Genomic DNA, 22,343 nt, shown 5'->3' with positions numbered 1-22,343 from the left:
TGTATTTTTGTCCACTTGGGTTACTAGTTGTTCTAGTTACGAAAACATAATAATCTCAGATGGTCTAAAAGGTCTAAATTATTGCGTTAGGAGAGCAATTTGTAAACTGATGCAATTCGAATTTACGCCAACCTGGTGCTAGATATTTTCTATCAGTACTTATCGATAATCACTTTTGAAATTACTAAAATATATTAAAAAGCTCTTCTTAAATTCTAAAAATAATCTCACAACCTCCCTTTTGAGACAAGATTTAATTCATATTCCTTATAAAAGAGGGCTAATCCTTCGTTTGTATAAAAATGTGAAATTGTACAGCCAAAAATATTTATTATGATTATGACAAATGACGATAGAAAATGTTTAAAGAGAGAAAGAGAGAGTAAGTAAGTAAGTCGGAATAATAAAAAAGAATAAAAATGTAAATTACAATTGTACGCATGAGAAAAGCGACCCCGAAAAATAGATCATTCATTCTAAATGGCACGAATAATTTCCATAGTTTACAGTTTAAAGTACCTTAAAAGAAATTTATTAAAATAATTCCCAAGTAAATTGTAAATGCGAGTAAAATAAATGTAAAGGCATAGCAACGACTGAGAGAGAATTAAATGACAAGAAAAAGTAAAGACAGTAGCAATAGCTGGTATACAAATGTCTATCAATTCATTCATTTATTTATTTATTTTAAAAAAAGGCTTCGAATGTAAAGAGAATGAGCAAAAAAGTAAAGGGAAATAAATATTGTGTGTGATTAAGTGAGAGCATCAATGCAAAAGCAAAAAGACTTTGTTCAGCGCTATATCAGGCGATAAATATACATCAAACGTCTGAATGAATGAGCGAGTAAGTGAGTGAGAAATGTTGTGTAATAAGAAAATAAATAATTCAGAAATTTATTTTGTTAAAAAAAAGTTCAGCATTTTTCCTTTGGATGTATTGGTGCGCGCCACTTATGTATCATTCAATGCTTGCATCTGTATGTGTGACTAAATTGAGTTTATACGTATCGTAAACAGCATATCGCTTGTGGAAGAAATAAAAACGAGTGAAAATATAATCGGGGAACTGAACAGAATGGAAAAAAAATATCTCCGGTACGTATTAAGGCACGAATCATGTTACGAATCTTGTCTATTAATTTTTCGATTCTCGCTACAACTCTGTACATGAGATAAATGTTTTTTTTTTCAAGCGCTGTGTGCTCGAAAAATGACGCAAAAGTAAGAGAAAAAGAGAGAATTGTTTCGTCCCAAACAGAAGAAATATTTCATTATGTTTCAGTACGAGCGACTCTTACTCATGGTTGGTAAATTTAATATTATTGAAGCATAATGAATTTTTGAGATTCTTTTACTCTCTTTTTTTTCTATTTATTGTGTCGATTATTGAACAGCTGAAAAAATTACAAAAAAAAGAAAAATGAAATTTCGGAAGCAGCAATAATGATTAATTAAATACAAGAGTTAGTTACATTTTGAAAAAATATTTTCTGGTTTCTTTTATTTTTTTTATGAATTTTAATGACAGCAGATTTTATGTTTTTTTTTTGTGTTGTTCACAGAATGCCACAAGAATTTCTTACTTCATTCTTATAATAGAGAGGATATAATATTTTGAGAGATTAAGGAATGAGATGGCAGTTATTTGGCAGTCGAAATGGCTAATTGATTGCTATTTTCCATAATGGTCATAGAGACCACTTTTAGGAACCTTAATGTTCTTTCAGCACTGTATATTTTTGAGTTTCTGGTTTTAAGGTTATGTTGATGATTTCATTGACATTTCAACTCGAACAGACAAGAAGCATGCTCATGAGTTTGCTCACAAAATTGAGTATATTCATCCTTATTGATTGAGTATGCTCATGAGCACATTCATTTAGGTTAGTATGCTTATTGTCTGTTAGGATGAATTTATGCATGCTTGTATATACTTTATAGTATTTCGTTAATTTATCACATCAGTGAATATCCACAAAATGATGAACAATTCACCATATTCACTATCACAATATTTACTTTGTATAAATCAGTGCTTCTCAACAAGTCCCAGCTATGACACATTAAATCACATATTTAGGTTGAATGCATCTTATCGCTTTACTTATCGCAACATACCCGATAGGGCAAAAATACGTTAGAACTTGACCATCAACTCGCCATCAAATAGTTATAACGTATTTTTGTCCATTCGGGTTACTTAAAGACTTTAATTATTCACTATCGTCCCGTGGAACATTGAGAATCACTACATTAAATCATCATCCTTCAAAATTACGCACAGAAAATATAAATCCACAAAAAAAATTTTTTACTCCCTTAAGCATAAAATATTGAAATACCAAAAAAATTTCTCTGTTGCAAACACATCAACCCTAATGTCGCCTATCTACCCAAAAATCCCCCTAAAATCTATCTTTTGTAAATCAGTCTTTCACATTTTTTAAGGTTGATGATTTGACTGTCTGTATTATTTTTAAAGTTTTTCCTTTTCATGAATCTTGATAAGTTTGACTCATTTGCATTCAATTTAAAATTTCCTTTTTTTTTTGGTACTTGAGGGTGTAAGTTGGAATTTTGCAGAAGTTTGAAGTCGATATGGATTTTGTATTGAGTCTGACCGAGCAACACAGTATTTTTAAGGACTCTGGCAAGGCTCTGTTATGTCGCCATATCAACAATGACGTATTGCCCACTTCAAAGGTGACATATTGCCTTGAAAGCACTGTTACGGTTGATTTTGATCAATTATTACAGATCGTGTGCCATTCGGACTAGTCGATTACAAATGCAACATGACTATACAATTTCAATTATTGAGTTGCTCACTAAAATTACGACACAAACTCAGTTTCTGCACTTAACTCTGACAATATCTCTTAAAATTTATAATTCCAACAAACAAATAAATTGAAATATTCCATAATCTCCAACAAAATAGCAAAAACTCGACCCCCACAAATTGCCATCTCATTTCTAAATCGCTCATATATCAGAGACGTTAAGCGTCATAATAAGTATACATTAAGATAAATTATAAGCTATATTTATAATAAATTTTATGAGAAATAAAAAAAAAACAAGTCAAAAATATTTCACTGGATGCCTGTACAGTTTTAAATTCCAAAACTAAAAGAATTTTCTAATTTTTCAAACATTCTATAACTTATCGTCAATACTTAAATAATCCTTAATAATAATAAAAAACTATATTTACATAATTGGAAAATTCTTTTAAAATTCGAGCATTTAAAATGCCTTAAAAAAACTTTTTCTTCAGTGAAAATTCTTCCCACAAAAGTCGAGAATCCATTTATGTACATTTTTTATATGTAGTAACACTGATAGATCTTAATAATAAACATGATAAAGAAAATACATTCATAAACTTTTCATTCTTTTAAGAATAAAGACAAATAAAGAGAAAAATCCATTTATGGACATAATCATCGTTGTTTCTCTTCTTCTTTTTTGCAGTATTCATATTCATAATAATATAAATTCATTGATAATTTTATATACATTTCTGTGGGGCTTCCAGTTATTGATTATATTCGATTTGAAGCTTCATATTAAAATTCATCAAATTTAACGGTTGAAAAATTTTTGAAAAATTTCAACGGTCAAAAAGTTTGAAAATTTTTAAGAGTTGAAGAAAATTTGAAAATTTTTACCGGTTAAAGACAATTTTGAAAAAACCGTTATAAAAATTTGAAAAATTTCACCCGAAAAAATTAATTTTTAAAAGAATTTTCAAATTCAAAAAATCCGTTAAATAACTGAAATCTTCATAATGACCCGGGAAGATTCTCAATATTTCTGGAAACGCCACCAAAAAGAGATAAATATAAAGAAAAACAAGAAAAAAATGAAACAATAATACGAACATAAAGGAGAGAAGCAAAAAATAAAACTTTCTTAATGCTTCGATGAGGAAGAAGAAGAATTAGGAGAAGTTTTTTGATTTTGTTGCTGTTGCTGTAATTGATGATGCATGGCGAGTAATGCATTTGATTTCTCGACATTCTTTCTCAATGTTTCCAATAGCATTGTTCGTTGAATATTAGCATAATCGGGAAATGCAAAAGGAGCACCGCCAGTTGCTGCGGCTGCATTCAATGCATTCATCATTAGATTAAATTGTACGGCAGATGATGCTGCAACAGCTTGTGGTGAGAATAGTGAATGATCTTGCATCATCATTGGCGGTGGCGGTGTCAATGATTTCATTGCCACATTTGTGCTGGAATTTAACTTATCAGTGTTATTTTTCGACAGCGGAGGCGTTAATGACAGATTCTTTTTTGGTTGTGCTGGTGATGTTGTTGTTGTTGTTGTTCCCATCATACCATTATCTTGATTATTACTATTCTTCTTTAAGTCTGATTTACTTTCTAAATCTGAATGATTCTTGTTTTTATAACTATCGGGTGAGGCTGATGCCGAGTGACTCTTTCCTTCCTTCTTACGATGAGTATTTTTATTATCCATATTTTTATCACGATTTGTGACACTCATTAATGATTCAAGGAATGCACGTTGAAAACTTTCTTTCGAATCTGATAATGCCTTTGCGACAGCGGGTGGAGGTAATATTGGCGGCTGCATTGATGAAGCATTTGGTGATGCCGGCAATATTGGCGATAATTTCTTTAATTCTGGCAATTTTTTCTGAATTTGTTGCTTCTCATTAGCATTTTCAGGTTTCTCGTTAGCATTATTATTACTATTCTTTGGTGGCGATGGAGATTTTGAATTTTTTGCTGCTTCCTTTTCATCTGACAATTTTATGATCTCTATATTATTATTAACATTTTGTTTTTGACTACGAAGTTGTTCTTTCTTATTCTCTTCCTGCTCATTTGTTAGAGTCACACTCAATGATGACGGAAAGCTGATTTTGTTTAATATTGAAATAGCATTTGCTTCCGTATCACCGCTTGTATTAGTCGTTGTTGTTGTTGATGATGATGTTGATACTGATGTTGTTGTTGTTGGTTGTATTGGAACTGATGTATTTGTAGATTTCGTTGGTGATGGAGATTTTCGTTTTGATAAAATTGGCAACGAATCATTTGAGTGTCGTTTACGTGAATTATTCGAATCAGTTGTTGATGATATTGATGGATTTTTTGATGATTGTGATGTGCTAATTGATGTTGGAATTTTTTCAGTTGCGGGTGAAAACATCGATTGCATGAATGAGGCATAGGCATTTGGATTTGCATATTTAAATTGTGGTTTTGGATCGAAATTTGGCGTGTATGATGGACTGCTTGGAACATAGAATGGTGTTCGACATCCATAAGGTGTTTGCATGTTTTCAGGAATAACTTTAGGCTGTTTAGGACCAAATCCGAATGGTTTTGATGCTGATGAGACAGGTATTGTGGTTGGTGGGGCTGTTAATGGATTAACTTTTGGTTTTGGTGGGAGAGGCTGAGCAAATACTTCTTTTGGTGATTTAAATTGAGTTTCCGGTTCCTTTTCTTTGTTACTATTTTCAGGTGAACTTGGTCCGAAGACTTTATATTGATGATTGATGTCATTCAATTTCCTGACACTAATCTCTGATGTTGTGGCAATTTCAGTCTCTTTTTGATTAACATCAGGCTTTTTAATCACAAATGCAGTCGGTGACATAGCAGTTGGAGCTATGAATGTCGATGTGACATTTGTAGTTGTTGTTGGAGTTTGCTTTGGTAGCAGCATTGGCAATTTCTTAGGTTTAATTTGAGGTGGCTTGACTGCCTGATTTTTATCATTGACATTATTTGCCTCATTTTTACTTTGTATAGCCTTTGCATCTGCCCTCTGTTGTGCCATTAAAATATCACTTTTCACCTTACTCAATGGTGGCTTACTACCCAAAGGCTTCGGTGACATATCGAATGTAATTTCATGTCCATCCCCAGTTTTTGTAAATAAAAATTTACTACCCTCACTAACGGATTTCATTTCATGGAATTTATACTTTTTTGCCTTTTCAGCTTTAACAGGCTCCTTACTTTTACGTTTATTCGCATTGCTATTATTATTTTCTCCCATAGATTTTTGCGTAAGATTTTTACCCTCTTCAATATTCTTGCTGCTGTTCGTATTTTCATCCTTTTTTGTCACCGATGTGATTTTACTATCGGAATTACTCTTATTATTATTTTTGTTCGTGCTATTATTATTATTTTGTGATAAATTCAAGTTCTTTTGCATCAACATTTTCTTGGCCGTAAGTTGAAATGTATTAAGGAATCCAAGCTTCTGTTTCTCAATTTCATCATCAAATTCATATTCATCTCGCTTTTCATTATTTAATGATGGTGATTTACTTCCAATGGTGAACTTATTATCATTGGAATATTTACTTGCCTTCTTGCTCTCCTTATCTTTCTTCTTTGACTTTGTATCAGACTTGTTGATGGTTGTACCGTCAGACTTTATGATACTCACATTATTATTTGATACATCAAATTTTAATTTAATACTTTCGACACGCGGCTGCTGCTGCTGTTGTGGTGTTGGTGGTGAAGATTTTTTAACTTCCGCATTCTCATTTTTTCCACCTCCATAACTCATTCCACCGTTGTTGCTTACATTTGATGCCTTCTGAACATCCTTTCCAGCTTTAATATCAGATGATTCGACGTCCTCTTTAAACGATACGTTCTTCTTCTTCGTTAATGCATTTGTAGATGTATCGTTGAGATCGTCGTTTAAATTCGTCATATTTGTTGGTGACCTGCGCAATGAGACTTCGGGTAATTCATTGCTTCTGGAATTTTTAGCAATTATTCGAAAGAAAAAAGGCATTGGTGCTTCCTGTGTAAGCAAAATAGAATAGAAAAGAAAAAAAAAATCATAAAGTAAATTACAATGAATTACTTTTATATATGCACAAAATTATTACCTTTTTCCATGTGTAAATATATGCAACATCCATCAATGTATAGTGCTCGGGCAGGACAATTGTCTTTACTTTATAACTTATTTCAACATTAAATTTATTAACATGAATATTGAATTTATTTAAGATGAATTTCTTTAAATATTCAACTTTGAAAATTGCTGGGCAATTGAGGAATCTGGGCTTTAATAAATTCTGTACATGAGGGTCGCTTTCCATCCCTTTTAGGGTTCTATATTTATAACAAGTAAAAGAATTTATTTCGATTAATTTTCATACAATAAAAAATATTTTTTCTTATTAAATACTTACTCTTTCTCAGCATAGTCTATTGATAGTGACATTAAATCGGAAGGGCTAAATATTAAATGCTCGGTATCGTCACCACGTTCTTCAGGGGTTGCTAATTTGGCTTCATCTGGTCTTTGCTTATAAAACGCTCTACGTCTTAATAATTCCTTTTCGTACAATCCAGGCACAAGTTTATATACAATTGATTGAATTGTTGCATCATATCTAAAGGATTTTTTTGGGTTGGAAGAAATTGGTGAGAAACTATTGTGATTTTAGTAAAAATTTATTTAATTTTGACATTTGTATTTGTGTGAATTTTTTATGATATTTAACTGGATTAATAATGGCAATGAATATATACATTTAAGGAACAGCTTTGTTAAAGGTTTGACAAATAAATTCGTAACAGTTAAGACAGTCTGTGTACATGTTACGTACAGTTGGTTTATCAAATGATTAGTTCGAATGCTCAGAGATTTTGGTCGACATGCGTATTTTCATTTCACATCAGACTTGCCACACGAAAATGATTTTCTAGAAAGTTTTTCGAGAAAATTTATGCTGCATGGAAATGTTTCTGGAGAAATTTCGTGATTTTGTTTTTAATAATTCACAAAAATGCTCAGCTACATCCTCGAATAGCATAGGTCGATTAGGAAATCTGAAATTCTGTATCAGGCCCTGATACTTGTCATCAAAGTCGTGTAGTGTAACTCAAATTTCTAACTTATCCTCCGAATAGCTCAACTTGATTACTCGATTTCAAAATCCAATACCAGGTCAGACTTGGTACTAGAGTCATTCTAGCCTGGATACTGATTTTTCATCCAAAATCCAATTTGTGCTATACACAATACTCAATATTCCAACTTATAATGCAGAAAACCGAATTTTACCCCAGAGTATTCCTCATAAAACTACCCTTAGATCTCGAAAACATTGAGTTTGACCAAATGAAAAGAAAAAATCTTTGAAGTGCTCTAAAGTTATGCTTGTGTGTAGAGCAGAAATTATGATACCCTCAAGAACAAAAGAGGCTCAAGCTGTGCATTATCGAATATTGCACTTTATTGTCAAAAGAACCTGACAGAATTTATTGTCAAGGTTACAAGCTGAGCTCGAACTTCATATGCAGACAATGATTTCTATACAAAGTCCGAGTCGACTTCAGGGTCGACTTAGAGGTCTGGACATTCAAATATTGAGTAATTTTGGGACAATGTCCTTCAATTCTTTAGTCCAAAATTGAATGAAAATCCATAAAATGAACATGAGCATTTAAAATTCAAATCCAGCCTACATTTCACTCCTCATTATTACACATAATCTATGACTATAAACAATGACATTAACTTCCTCTAAAACACCAAATAATAACATTCCAGAACCCTTAGTCTGGCAAGTTCCTAACAAGCCACATGATTCATATAATGAAAATTACTCATTAATTTTACAAGACTATATAAAAGTTCTCGGTTGAGCATTTACAATGCATTGTGTAAATTATTTTGGATATCTGGAAAGTCTATCAGTAGATCTTTCCACTTTAATAACATTATGATTATTATTTTCATTTTATTATTCTTAAAAAATAATTTATTAACATAAAATACATGTGGAAATTAAATCGAGCTCATTGAAATTGTAATAAGGCAAAGGAACAAAGAAATGAAGACCTTCTCATGTGAATAAGGAATAGGAAAAAGTATAAATTCTTTGAAATTGTATGTAACACAATTCCAAGACATTTGAACTTCCTTCCTTAAAAAGCATGTATACAGGCACACACAAACACAATCAAATAAAATAGAAATTAAGGAAACTTACTTGATATTCGTTTTGGATTTATTAATGCTCATTTCACATTGCGGACAGCATTTCTCGCGACTTAGATGCTTCATGAGACAACTGTGACAATATGTATGTAGACATTCTACAATTGTTGTTGCTTCTATTAAATAGCCTTTGCATAAATAGCATGTAATATATGGATGCACGTCGCCTAGTGTTATCTTCTCTTTCTCCGATCTATAACCAGCTGTTTCTTTACTTCTCTTTTCAATATCAACTGTCGTTGTCGATGTTGCGTTAGAATTTTCTTGTGTTGTCGATTCTGGTAGTTTATCATTCATCGACGAGGGGATTAAATTAACTGATGTCGTAGAATTCTCTTTCATAATCGTATCTGTGGGCAATTTCACATCATTATTATCCTCTTTATTCTTATTATTCACATTTTTCTCATTGGCAGTCGATTGCTGTTGCTGCTGTTGCTGTTGCTGCACAATATTCTGTTGCTGTTGTTTCATTTGAATTCCATTTGCAGCAATCATTAATTTCTTTGCATTTGTCGGCATTGTCGTTAGCGGTGACATGATAAGTTTTGGTTTTATTTTATTATTAAAACTATTGTGCTGTTGTTTTGATGGATATATTTGAATCTTTTCCATTTTCTTTGTCGTTTCCATTGTAAACTTTTTCTCTCTATCAATATCTATTTTTACCATTATTCCTGCTTGTTACTTCTATAGATTTTTTTGTTTTGTGTCTTATTTTTATCGACCTTAATATCTGTTAAAGAAATTAAAATTGTATGTATTAAAAAAAAGTGTCGTGAGAATAAGAAATATATAAATATAGAGTTGGTAAAAAAAGGCACAAAACGAGCAAAAAGTAAATGTAAGGTAAGTAGAGGATTTCATGAGGCGATAATATTTTGAAGGTCTTATAATCTTATTCATGCTCACTGGATTCTCTACTTTTTTTTCATTTCTTTTCTTTTTCTCTTTTTTTTCTTCTTCTCTACATCATATGTATGTAAGTCTGTCCCCTGTGTTAACATTATTTATTTTAAGTGCCTTTTAAGGTTTCATGAATGATGCGCTTGTGGGGTAAATTTTGTCTGAATGTCAGTGATGTACACGTGTATGGTATTTTGACAGTTTTTTGTCCTTAAGCTATTTTAAACAACATCAACAACAATTTTTTAATGACTTAATCTGTTGATGTCTTCATATGGACATATTTAAGACTTAGTCCTTTTGATCTTAAACTCTGAATTTGAAGTCAATTTGGATTTTGGATGAAAAAGTCAACTCAATCAACTTGAGTCTCAATTTCTCGAATTTGAGTCAACTAAAGATGATCAAATTGACTTCGAGCTATGCTTAAACTACTGACATAGCTCGAAGTCGATTTAGACTATAGAATTGTCGACTACAAGCTCTAACTTAGCGAATTTTGAGACTAAGAAAACGACAACTTTCTTTTAAAATTTGAAGACATCTCAATCATAGCCTAGCAGTCAAGTTTGTATAGATAACACAATCAGAAATTCATACTAGATCCAGCAAGATGAATCAAACGATAACTCATAACATTTCAATTTGCTGCAAATTTAATCAATTTAATCATTGAATCATAGGGAAAATTAGTTCATGAATTTCAAAGCATAATGAATGTATTTGATTCAATTCTCAGACTGATCTCTCATCTTTCAATCAATACACATAGTATGGGACTAATTAAAATTTAATACGTAGTAATTTGCGTTGAGATGCTTGCACATACAGTAGCTGTGATTACACAATGTTTACGATTTTCAATTTTGTAGTAAATTCAATCAGATGATTTTAGTTAGCTATTGACTAGATTGGATTATAGTTAAATCTGTAGGCATGTGTAGTGCAGCTCTAACACTTGTTCTGACTAGCTTAATAGTGTTTTTTGGCTAGATTGAAGTTATGGCTAGGTTAAAGGCGACCAAGTAGAGTAAAATATTTACTTCCTTACTCTTTAACTTCTACTTCCAATTAAGTGCTATTGTCATGATTCTAATTCAAATGTCAACCTGCTTTAATAGTTTATATTAAACAAACTAAGCTAGAGCAAGCTAACCAGAACAATTAGCAATTTTTATCGACATTCCTAACAGGATCATTAGCTTAAATCTCTTTCAAAATCATCAGATTCCCTCTAATACCGCCAGAACTACCCCATCAAAATCCAATAATTTGATCGCATACAATAAGACGTTCCCATGAGATGCGCTCTATAATTGCAGTTCCATATGAGAAAATGTCTTCATACTCGAAACAGTTTTTGTGAGTTCTCTTTAGGTTATGCTTTCTACATTATGCTTTTTAAAGGCAGGAGATATTTTTCTTCTCTTCTGCAAAATTCTCTTGTCAGTATCAACGAATGTTGTTGTTCATACCTATCTACATGTATAGAATTCTTTTTATTTTATATTTTTTTTTCATGTAGCATATGCTATGTAGAGCGCGCATTTACACATACATCTACAACAGTTTAGATGATTTTGTTTTTCTGTGTAGAGAGATTTTTTTTTATATTTTTCTTTAATAAATACTTGCTGCTGCTTTCACGCTTGTCGGCATTTCGTTATTGAATTTGAAATTGTTTTAAACAAAACAAAGAAAGAAAAAAATTGTTTTTTTTGTGTTAATGGAAATTTTCTTTTTGATTCAGACGAGTTAATTAGTGAAAGATTTATGGATATGTAAACAATGTAGATTGACTGTGCTTGATAGAATTATTGTAAATATGATTTATATTAAATTATTTCATACCTTTAATAAGATTCTTAATTAATAATCCAAAATGTGTAATCCATAAGGTTTTAATTCACTATGTATCCAATGTATCCATATGAAAATTGTATGTAGTAATCCATAGAAACACTATATTGTGTACTTGAAGCCAAAAAACACGTTTATTCAAAAGCAGATTTCCGTTTTTTGAATTATTTTTTTTTATAATTTTTCTTCTCTTCTTTCCTTCTTACATATTTCTAAATAACCCCCTTTATTCAATATTGTATTCAATGTGGGAATTTCAAATGTGTTATATGTGCTCTCTCTCTCCACTATGTTGGTTCCTTTCAATATTATATCTCTCCGTATTGTTGTTATTTTTTTCAAATTCACAAAACAGAATATTTCACTTTTTTTATTTTGAGAGAGAGATAGAGAGACAAAAAAAGAACTAAAATTGCTCTGCACTAATACATTCACAAAAACTTGAGTCGTGATAGGTATCAAGACACAACAAATATCGTCATATGAAAAAAAAATATCAAACTTTTTTTTTATTTTATTTCAATTTCACTAATTAATTACACAATTTGAGTAAGAAATTATTTAATTATTTTATGTATTTGTTTGTATGAATTTATCAACAGAATCCTATCTATTAATATAATTAATTAAATTAAAAAAAATTATTCCGCACTTTTGCGTTCACGTTCTGTTCGCTACAACGTCATAAACGAAACTGAACAGAAAATGTAGAAAATAATATATATTTTTACGAATCCGCTCAACATTCAAAAGTTCTTCGTACACACACATGCATAAGGGTATATAGGAGTTGGCATTTTATATACAAGGAAACAACGCAGCTGGTTGATATTTTCCCCACCATTTTTCTACAGAAAAAAATATTCATTTATATATTCTTTCGTTTCATTCTCTCTCTCGCATACAACATTTATGTTATTTTCTGTTTCGATCCAACTTATAGTCTCGCATTGAGTAATTCTGTTTTTTTTTTTTTTCTTTTCAGATTTTCCTTTTCATTCTTGTATTTTTTTATATTTTTTTTTTCCATCGAAAAATTGCTTTTTTTTACTTCATCGTTTCGTCTGCTACAGCAGTAAGTACATAAACTGTTGTATATAAAATTCGTCCAGTTCTTTTAAAAGCCGCACCAATGTATTTACGATTGTATATAAGGGTGATTTTGCTTTCGAAACTTGAATAACGATATTTTCATTATTTTTAATAATTATGTATGCATGTATGTACGTACTGAGAGCATTACATAGCTTGGACCATGCTACATGTCCTGAGGTGCATTTACAATGATGATCATGATAAAGAGAAAATTATTAAGGAGTGATTTTTGATGCCACTTGAGGCTATTGCTAGGTACTCATTACATAAATGCATACTATCATGTGATATAGGCATGACACTAAAATGTCTATTTTATTTTAGAAATAAATAAATAATTCATGAAACTGTTTAAAGGCACTAACAAGGCCAAACATGTAGAAATGCATGCCACAATTTACTTCTTCATGAATCGATATATCCCATACTGAGGGTTCAAAGAGTTAGTTCTATTGCCAAAAAAGCAAGCAAGCCTCAACAAAAGGAAAATATAGAAATAGTTTCATGAATAGCCTACAAAACAGCTTAATAATCTATTAGCCATTCTTTGAAAAAACAATTCGAATATGAAAAATATAAAAAATTGAGTTGTGCATGTATGTGTGACTACGTATTTTTTAAAAAGCAGAATATAAAAACTAAATAAAGAAATAACATGTATGTGTGAAAATAAATGTGAGTAAATTGTCCACATTTTGTCCGACTGTCCAAAAGTTAAAATTTGAAAAAATCCAATATGTCCAAAATTTTCAAATTTTCATCCACAAAAGTCATAAAAAAATTTAATTAATAAAAATTTCCAACCTGCAATGCATCTCAACTTGCAGGTTTATTTGCTTTTTCCCGCTTATTTTTCTTCTTTTCGTTTTCGTCTCTTTTTCTTTATATACACGCAGCATTGACTCTATATATTCACAAAACAACACATTGCTTGCCGTAGAGTAAGGCACAGAAAAAAAAAACTTCTTTCCAACTGAAATAAAAATGAGAAAAAAGAGAGTAATACACGATATATGCGTTTACACTTAAAGATGTGTGCATGTATATGTATATATATACATAATGTTGAGTAAATAAAAGACGATAAAAATGAATTTCAACATTGGATGTACATAACAGTTTTGGAAATAAGTATAATATCTCATTTCAAGGGGAGAATTCAACACACAAATTGAGAATTGTACACAACATTTTTAACAAAAATTCGTCGTATATCATTCGTTTATTTTACTTCTGCTGCACAAAAAAAAAAAACAGACATGATATTTGTAAATGTGGCTGGTCATAAGACTTTTGTGCAATAATTTTTTTCTGTTTGTCAACTTTTTCAACTTTTCTCATTTTATGTTCAAAACAAGCAGTAAAAAAGGAATTATAAACTTTTTTATATTTTTTTATGCTTAAAATTTCTCACATTTGGAAATGTCGTACACATATGGAGTCACATTTTCTGTATACATGTTGAAAAATATTCCATAAAGTCTTTTGAGGATTTGATGATTTAACATGGAAATGGCATGTAACAAACATGTGGGGCTTGAATATGAAGTTTTTAAGGCATTTATGATGAAGGTAATGAAATCGTCCTTTTTATGAGATTTGTATTGTAGGCTTTTCTATGGATTTCAAGTGCTTACTTTCTATTTATTTTGGGGAAATGGCAAAAGCATTTACTTCCTGGTTTTTTATACAATTTTTAATTATTGTGATCCTTTTTATTTAATGACTAGGAAGGTATTTTTAGAAAATGGACAAGAAATTTTATGAGATTAAATGTTGAACTTGCAGTTCAGGTATTAAATATTAAACAGCTCCTCAAATTTGAAGGGATGATTGTATGGACGATGAATAATTAAATTGTACCATCATCCGATTAATAAATAATTTTGAAGCATAGAAACATACCCTTATAACCAAAACCTTCAAAAATTAGCTTACTATAGATCAGTGTTGTAAAAACTGTATGCCGCGGCACACTGGTGTGTCCTAAGACAACCTCAGATGTAACGCCAAAATGAAAATTGCAATTAAAGCGTCAAAATCTTAAGATCTCAAGCTACATTTTAAATATTTTGGACTAACGCTTAGATTTCATTCTTACTTATTTACTATGCTAGCCGTACAGTTCATCTATGATCCATGGCCTTTCTCTTTTGTCGTCTATAAAACTGGCTCTATTGCCCTTTCCCAATTCCCGATTTCTATACTGTCTTTATTAACAGCCTCTCTCCAAGAGTTCTTTGGCCGCCCTCGTGCTCTTTGCCATTATTTCATTCTATTTTTGTATAGTTTTGAGCACATTTACTTTATTGGTGTGACGTTGAATATTTTTGTTAATAAATGGCGTGCCGCAAAAAAAAGTCTTAAAATATGTATCTATTTTTGTAAATTTTACCGTCACTACTTCGAGCAAACAATGTACTTGAAACAGAACAGCGACTGCATAATAAACAAATTCAATAAATTTTGCTGATCGGAAATATTGTCCGTGAAGCGGTTTTGCAAAAAAGTTTGTCTACTAAGTTGCAATTTCTTGTTTTTTAAATGTTCGTTTAGCAGCAAAATGTTAAAGACTTTTTGAAGACCAAAAATTTTGCAAAATTCTGCCAAAAAGTAAAGTGACAAAAAATCGGTTCATCCCTAAAATGAAGGTTGGATACCTTCATTTCAGATTTAGTACCTTTTAACATTTCAGACTTCAAACTTTGGCAAAGACCTCAATTTTAGTCGCTTTCTCTTTGCTTTGTCTAAGTCGCCCTGTTGAGCGTAGAATATTTAAAACCTAAATTAAAATGGTCGCATATGTATATAAATTTTTAATCAGGTATCAAATGATTAGATTTAATTAACACAGTAATGAAAATTGCTTCCCGAGTAACACAAATCAGGTAAATCAGCAATCAAGAATCAATTATAATAGTGTTAATATTTAAAAGAGATTTAGCGGAGCATTAAAACCTTCACAACAGAGTCTTCTTCATTTATGTCGCTACAAAATTCACAAGAATTCAGAATTCAACTTGGTTTTTAAATGGAGCTTTGAGTTACCACAGCTGAATTTTTAATACCTATTACAGAATCCAAAAAGAAGCTGTCGATAGAGATAGTGTCACACTTGGAATTGGCAATTGTTAAGCGGTAGCCACCGATAGAGCCAGCTTCAGGTGCCGACTGAGGGAGACCATGTAACACACTTGATCTGTACGGCCAGCGAAGTAAGTAAGTAAGTAATACAGAATCCTAAGTCAACATAAATTTCATTAGAAATTGAACCGACATTTCAATACAAGATCCGACTCCAGGCTCGGATATTATTACAACGAATGATTATTCAATTTCTGAGAATTTTCATGATAATATTGAATGAATGCACAATATGATTTCATTACATATTCGCTAGAAAGTTGCAAATGAATACAAAGCGACCTGAATAATAAATGTGTACAATGCAAATTATTGAGAAAGTAATATGTAAAATTCTCTGAGAAACTTTATTAAATTCTTTCATTCAAATTGGAATCAAAAACTAAATTCGAGGAAAGAATGTTAAAGAACTATTCGAATCAAAAATGAAAAAATATGAACTGGATGTCTATAAACTTGTAGAATTTTAAAAATTTTCAATGTATGGCCTCTTGAAATTCCTGTTTATAATAGAATAAAGAGAAATGAGAGATAAAAGGATGCGTATCGTTTTTTAAGAAATATCTGAAGAGATATCGACGATGATTCTGATCTTTTTGGATGGATATGAAGGTAAGGGTAGAAAATTTTAAATTTAAAGTGCTCAAAAATATCGAGTTGTTTTCTTGTTTACACTTATTTGGAGATACATGATGCTTCCTTTTTAGGAATCAATCAAATTTAAAGTTTTCTCAAGTTTTTACCAGAGGGCGAAGCCGAGCTTAGCTCGCTTTCGGCTAATCAGCTTTTAGCCGGCTAATTTGGAATTTTCTACAACTTTAAAACTCCAGAAGCATTCTAGGAACAAAATTCCTAAATCATGATTTTTGATTGTGATCTAAGAATCATCCACAAAAATTTTTTTCTTTTTAGCGTCAAACCATTACATAGCTTATTTAAAAAGCACGTGATTCTCCATCGATGATTGTTAAATGTTCGTCATCGTGTAGATATGTAATCACACATTTAAATGCCATTGACATGCCGATTGATAATATCAATATTTACCAATCCTCAAGAGAACATCTCATATTTCTTTATTTCCACAGAATCGCATAATTTTTTTTTTGGAAATAAAAATTTTTGCAAGGTTAAAATCTATAAATATTATAATGAACTGATTAATTATGATTTATGTTAGTTTTGATAAGTTTTTACTTCAGATACTTGAAATTTATGAATTTAATTCCAAAAAAATAATAATTTTTCATAAATTTAAACTTTATAGGGTAAAAAAAGAAGAAAAAAAAAATCTGAGTCTCGAACTTATGCAGCTAAAATGAAAAAGTTTGTTTTTTTATGAAATTCACAAAGAAAAATGCTTTTTAGCCGGCTATAGCCGCGGTTTTAGCTGGCTATTATGCGTTTAGCCAGCTATCCAGCTAAAAGAAAACAACGAAAACCGTTAGTCGGCTAAAGCCAGCTAAGGTTTAGCCGATTTTTAGCTGGCTATAGCGAGCTAAAAAGTTTCGCCCTCTGGTTTTCTCAAAATTCGTCTTTTAATCTTTTAATTTAGATTCTAAAACTAAAAATCCTGAAGCACTCAGGAACAAAATTCCGAAGTCATGATGATAATCTCCAGAATCATCCACAAAAAGACGTCAAACCATTACAAAGCTTATTTAAAAAGCACGTGATTCTCCATCGATGATTGTTAAATGTTCGTCATCGTGTAGATATGTAATCACACATTTAAATGCCATTGACATGCCGATTGATAATATCATTTACCAATCCTCAAGAGAACATCTCATATTTCTTTATTTCCACAGAATCGCATAATTTTTTTTTTGGAAATAAAAATTTTTGCAAGGTTAAAATCTATAAATATTTATAAAAACTTTTGTGGATGCGCATTAGCTGGGTATCGTTTCGTGTCAGCCATAAAATTTAAATTAACGAGAAGATAAAAAAAAAAAATATGAAAAATGATAGAGCAGTTTTATTGATCCCAAAGATATTTTTTACACAGTTTCGTCTATTATAGCATCAGGTATCTAAACTTTCAAGTCTATTTTTTGAGTTTAAAGGTTTTAGCACAGAAGCAACAAATTTCACAGTTATCTATAATGAGATTTTATTAGAATCATGGCGTTCGGTACTATATGGATGTTCACTGATTTGAAAAATTGTATTTCATTCCTTTAAACATCAAAGTCTTGCCTTCCGCGTTTCAAATATCTGTGTTCAATTTTAAAAGTATTGAACAGAAATATTGATTGCGTGAGACTTGATACTTTCAATAAGGTAAACTTGCTGATATTATGAATATAAAATACTTTAATGTGGCATCGATGTTACATCAAAGACATTCGAAAATTCGATTATGAACAATTTTGAATGTATTTTGTGATGACATCGAACCAAATTTCAGCGCTTAAATAAGGGGTTTGAGTGGGGGTACACAATTATTATAATAGGAATTGGTTTGACACTTCTAGCGCAAATTTGAGTCATGTTGAATTGGCTTTTTTATCGACTTAAAGTCAACTCAAGTCGCGTACGAAAATAATAATTTGGATAAACGTAAATTGGTAATAAAATAATCAATTGTGAAGATAAAAGTCATGCGGAAACTAATGGCTGTTTTCAGATTTTTAAGACGAAATTTACTGCATCGTGTTGTTCGAGCTAGCAGTCTTTTGGTTTGTACACCATGAGGCTGATGTTTAGTTCAAAGTATACTTTTTATGTGACTGCCGTGTTAACAACGTTTAAAATTGTACAGCTCATGTTATCATCAAGCGTTGTTGGTTTGAAAAAATCAGAATTGTTCTTTTTAAAATACGAGATTCTTTAAAAACTTTTTGTTTACAAGTCCGAGTGGACAAAAAAACCATTAGAGCTAGTCATTAACTAGACATTAACAAGTTATGGCGCATTGTAAACCACTCGATTGTTGTATCAAAAATGTACTTAGATGATCATTTTCGTTACAATAATATCGTGCATTTATATATTTCTCGTCAACACCTAGTTTACAACTATAGTGCAGTAAAATTCAATAATAAATTACAATAAACCATCACTTGCAGTCCATATCAGAAGACAAAATCTTGATTATAATACTTGTAGTGTATAAAAGTGAACTACCTTAATGGTTATCAAATAAACAATAATAACATGTGGTGCACTTACCATTTCCAATAATGCATGAAAGCAAATTTCCTTTCCATTCTTCGTCCTCGACGCTTTTTATTTGCTTTTATTCGTTTACATACATATTGTATTGAGAACAGTACATTCTGCTTTCGTTGTTATTCTAAAAATGTTTTAGGGACAGATTTATTGTAATTATAATTCCATTTTTTCCCCTAAAACGTTTTTACATTTTATGATTTTTATGAAAATGAACAATTTGATACACACTCATTTCATACATTTACTGAGCAGCATGAAATGTTCTGAGTGAGAACATTGTTGTATGTCCTTTTATAGTAAAATGTTGCTTTATGAAGGGGGAAATTACGTCGAATTTTTAGTCTAAATTTATACGTTTTATTCTCATATGAAATCCTTTATGCGAGCTACCCACATAAAGATATTTTCATGTTGACATGGCGATGGACGACTTTTATACGTTTTTGTAATTTGAACAAAATTGTTTAACTTTTACTACAGTTATAATCATTGAAACGTGATTTGTAAATTAACTCCACAAAATTGAGGCTTTTATCAATTAATTTGTGACACTTTTACACTTTTCGAATGTGTAAATAGATGATAATTTTACTTTGAAATTGATACAAAAGAATCAATTAGTTATTGAAGTTGAATGAATATTTATACGTTTTCGAAAATTCAATTTCTGATAGATTAAATTCAATTTCACATTGACTGGGAGATTATGAAAAGTTTTATTTTAAATTCCGTCTCCAAAACAGCTAATAAAATAAATAAGTAAGTAAATTTCTATTTTACGGAAAAATTTCTTTTTGAGCAATATCGCATTCTAAACATTTCTTCAGAATACAGTTTAATAAAGTGAAACCCCACCATTGGTTTTCAATCCTTGGATCAATCCCGTAATCATCCCATAAGCAAGCATTGTGCCAAGATATTAATTTAACGGCTAGTCTAGAGATTTGTTATAAAGCAATCGAAATTTTCCAATGTGGAATGAGAGCGGGCACAAGTTTGTTCGTTTTAGCACAAGTTTTAGGACTAAAGGTGTTACACGACCTAGGAGGCTGAGATAAGTCGGCTGTAAGCCAATTCATAAACTTGATATTTGCGCTACTTTCCACAAAATGTCAAGTTTTTAGCTAGAAATACGGGAAACTTTAGGTAGGAAGGGAAAGGAGAGTATTGAATTTTCCCGAAGTGCTACGATATATGCGCAAATAACTATTTATACCTTGAGCGGTAAGAAGCATCGCTCCACTATTGTAAGGAAGAATTTTACGAATTTAGATAAAACTATTAAAAACTTACTTACCTATTTCCTTGGTGAAAGCGCACGAGGGCTCATTGCATTTAGAGTTCGTCGTAAGGATCTATCTTAAGACAAATTCTGTTAGTTTCTAATTCTCAGCACTTTTGCACTCATTAAAAAGCATCATATTTTCGATTTGATCCTTCAATTGCTCAAAACACATGGTTTTTAATACACTGTAAATGATTTAACAGGAATTAGTTTAATTTTAAATAATACCAAAGAGTAAAGTTGGTAATAACAAATAATAAAAACTTCAACATCATTTAGTTCAATAGCTTGAGTTAAAATGGTCATTACTAAACTTTTTTCCCATAAAATCATAAACTTTCTAGGAAATTAGTAAATAATAAGCTGTGAAGACAGCGAATTGCATAGGAAGAAAAACTGCAATAAAAAAATTACTCTGGCAAAAGATGTTATTAAAGAAGAATATTTAAAAGGCTTTAACATTTTGAAACATATACTTTTCAGACGAAAACAAAAAAACAAAAATTAAATAGCCTGTTTGAAGCAAAACGAAGAGAAAAGAACTTCAATGAAATACGCCATGCATACGAAATGTGCTTCAAGAGAATTTTCGCCTTTTATGTGTAGACTTAACAATAAAAAAAAATGCAGCATAAAGAAGTTGATTGAAGCTTTATGATAGTGAACTTGGCAGGCCTATAATAAAGGGAAATGAAATGAGGCACTTATAGCATAGCTTTACACAGGAAGCTCAGAATACATGAATGTAATTTTATTGGTGAAAACAATGAGTTTTATGCTGCACAGTGGAGATTTTTATCAATTTTTATTCATCGGTTTCGGGGGATCGTTAAAGGTAGCATGATTTGATTATATAGGAAAATAAATTTGCTGATATTTTCAAGAGTTTATAGTTCAGATTTTGGTCTTATAAGCTACAACTATGAACAATTTACCGTATCTATAGTTACAATTTCTATGGGAAATGAAGACAAAGCATGAATAGAATTGAATGCAATGAGCTTACAACTAAAATCCTAATAAATATTCTTTTGATTGAAACTTTGCTGCTAGATGTTCTGGTTAAGTTTCAAGCAAAATACAATAATTTAAATTTACAGCTCCAGAAATGAAAGAAGCTTCATCGCGGAGTTTTAAAGGCTCCGATAAAGTTTTTTTTAGTAAAAAATTAATATTGCCTTAGAAAAGTCTTAAACCTCAATGGCGGAATCTTCTCCATTTGTGTTACTCGGGTTTAGAGTTTAAAAAATTCACAACACAACGGGTGCCTTTCATTGTTTTAAGCTCCCGAGCGACAGAAAGCGGCGAACCGCAATTTTCCATGAAATTGTGTCTAAATCTTCCGTCATAGATTTAGATGAACTTCGCGTTCAATTGTCAACACGGCGCTGTTTTTTTTGCTAATAAACTCTGCCGTAGCAAGTATTGCGAACTCGTGGATCTTGTATAAAAAGGAGAAATATTTCATAAAATGGCTTGAACTCGTTTTTCGGTTTTTAAGAGGGATTGAATCATCCTACAGTAGTTCAAAATTCAAAAAAGATACAATCCGATTATTTTTCGAATTTACCTATTGAAATTTTAGATTTGATTTATCATCCTACATCCATAAAACTCATTAAATTCATACTTTTAACATTGTAAACAGTTCAATGCTATCTTGCAAAGATTAAAACTCCCATATCATACTGATATAGACTTTGATGACACATCAACAACATTCCAAATTGTTGAATCATTTTATTTGAAATAAAATTTTTATAAAATTCATCCCCAAAGGCCAAAAAGTGACTCAAAAACAAAATAATCATACAAACAAAAAAAAGAGCTAGTCTGAAAAT

General features: G+C 30.9%; 1 protein-coding gene across 1 annotated transcript in view; it reads right to left on the bottom strand.

Moving 5' to 3' along the window:
* The window catches only part of LOC139100673 (uncharacterized), a 33,151-nt gene extending 20,675 nt beyond the window's left edge, over window positions 1–12,476 (bottom strand). The window contains exons 1-5 of the mRNA XM_070653358.1: window positions 11,790–12,476; window positions 9,025–9,768; window positions 7,216–7,419; window positions 6,907–7,135; window positions 3,923–6,818 (exon numbers count right to left, since the gene is read on the bottom strand). Of these exons, the coding sequence (XP_070509459.1) occupies window positions 3,923–6,818; window positions 6,907–7,135; window positions 7,216–7,419; window positions 9,025–9,704 (4,009 nt within the window). The 5' untranslated portion in view covers window positions 9,705–9,768; window positions 11,790–12,476. The remainder of the gene's footprint in view (window positions 1–3,922; window positions 6,819–6,906; window positions 7,136–7,215; window positions 7,420–9,024; window positions 9,769–11,789) is intronic.
* Window positions 12,477–22,343: the final 9,867 nt, after the last annotated feature.

Source organism: Chironomus tepperi, unplaced genomic scaffold (genome assembly GCF_022539635.2).
Source record: "Chironomus tepperi strain 1889 unplaced genomic scaffold, CSIRO-AGI_Ctep_v1 contig_68, whole genome shotgun sequence".
Taxonomy (NCBI): Eukaryota; Metazoa; Arthropoda; class Insecta; order Diptera; family Chironomidae; genus Chironomus; species Chironomus tepperi.
This window is presented reverse-complemented; position numbering and strand designations above follow the sequence as displayed.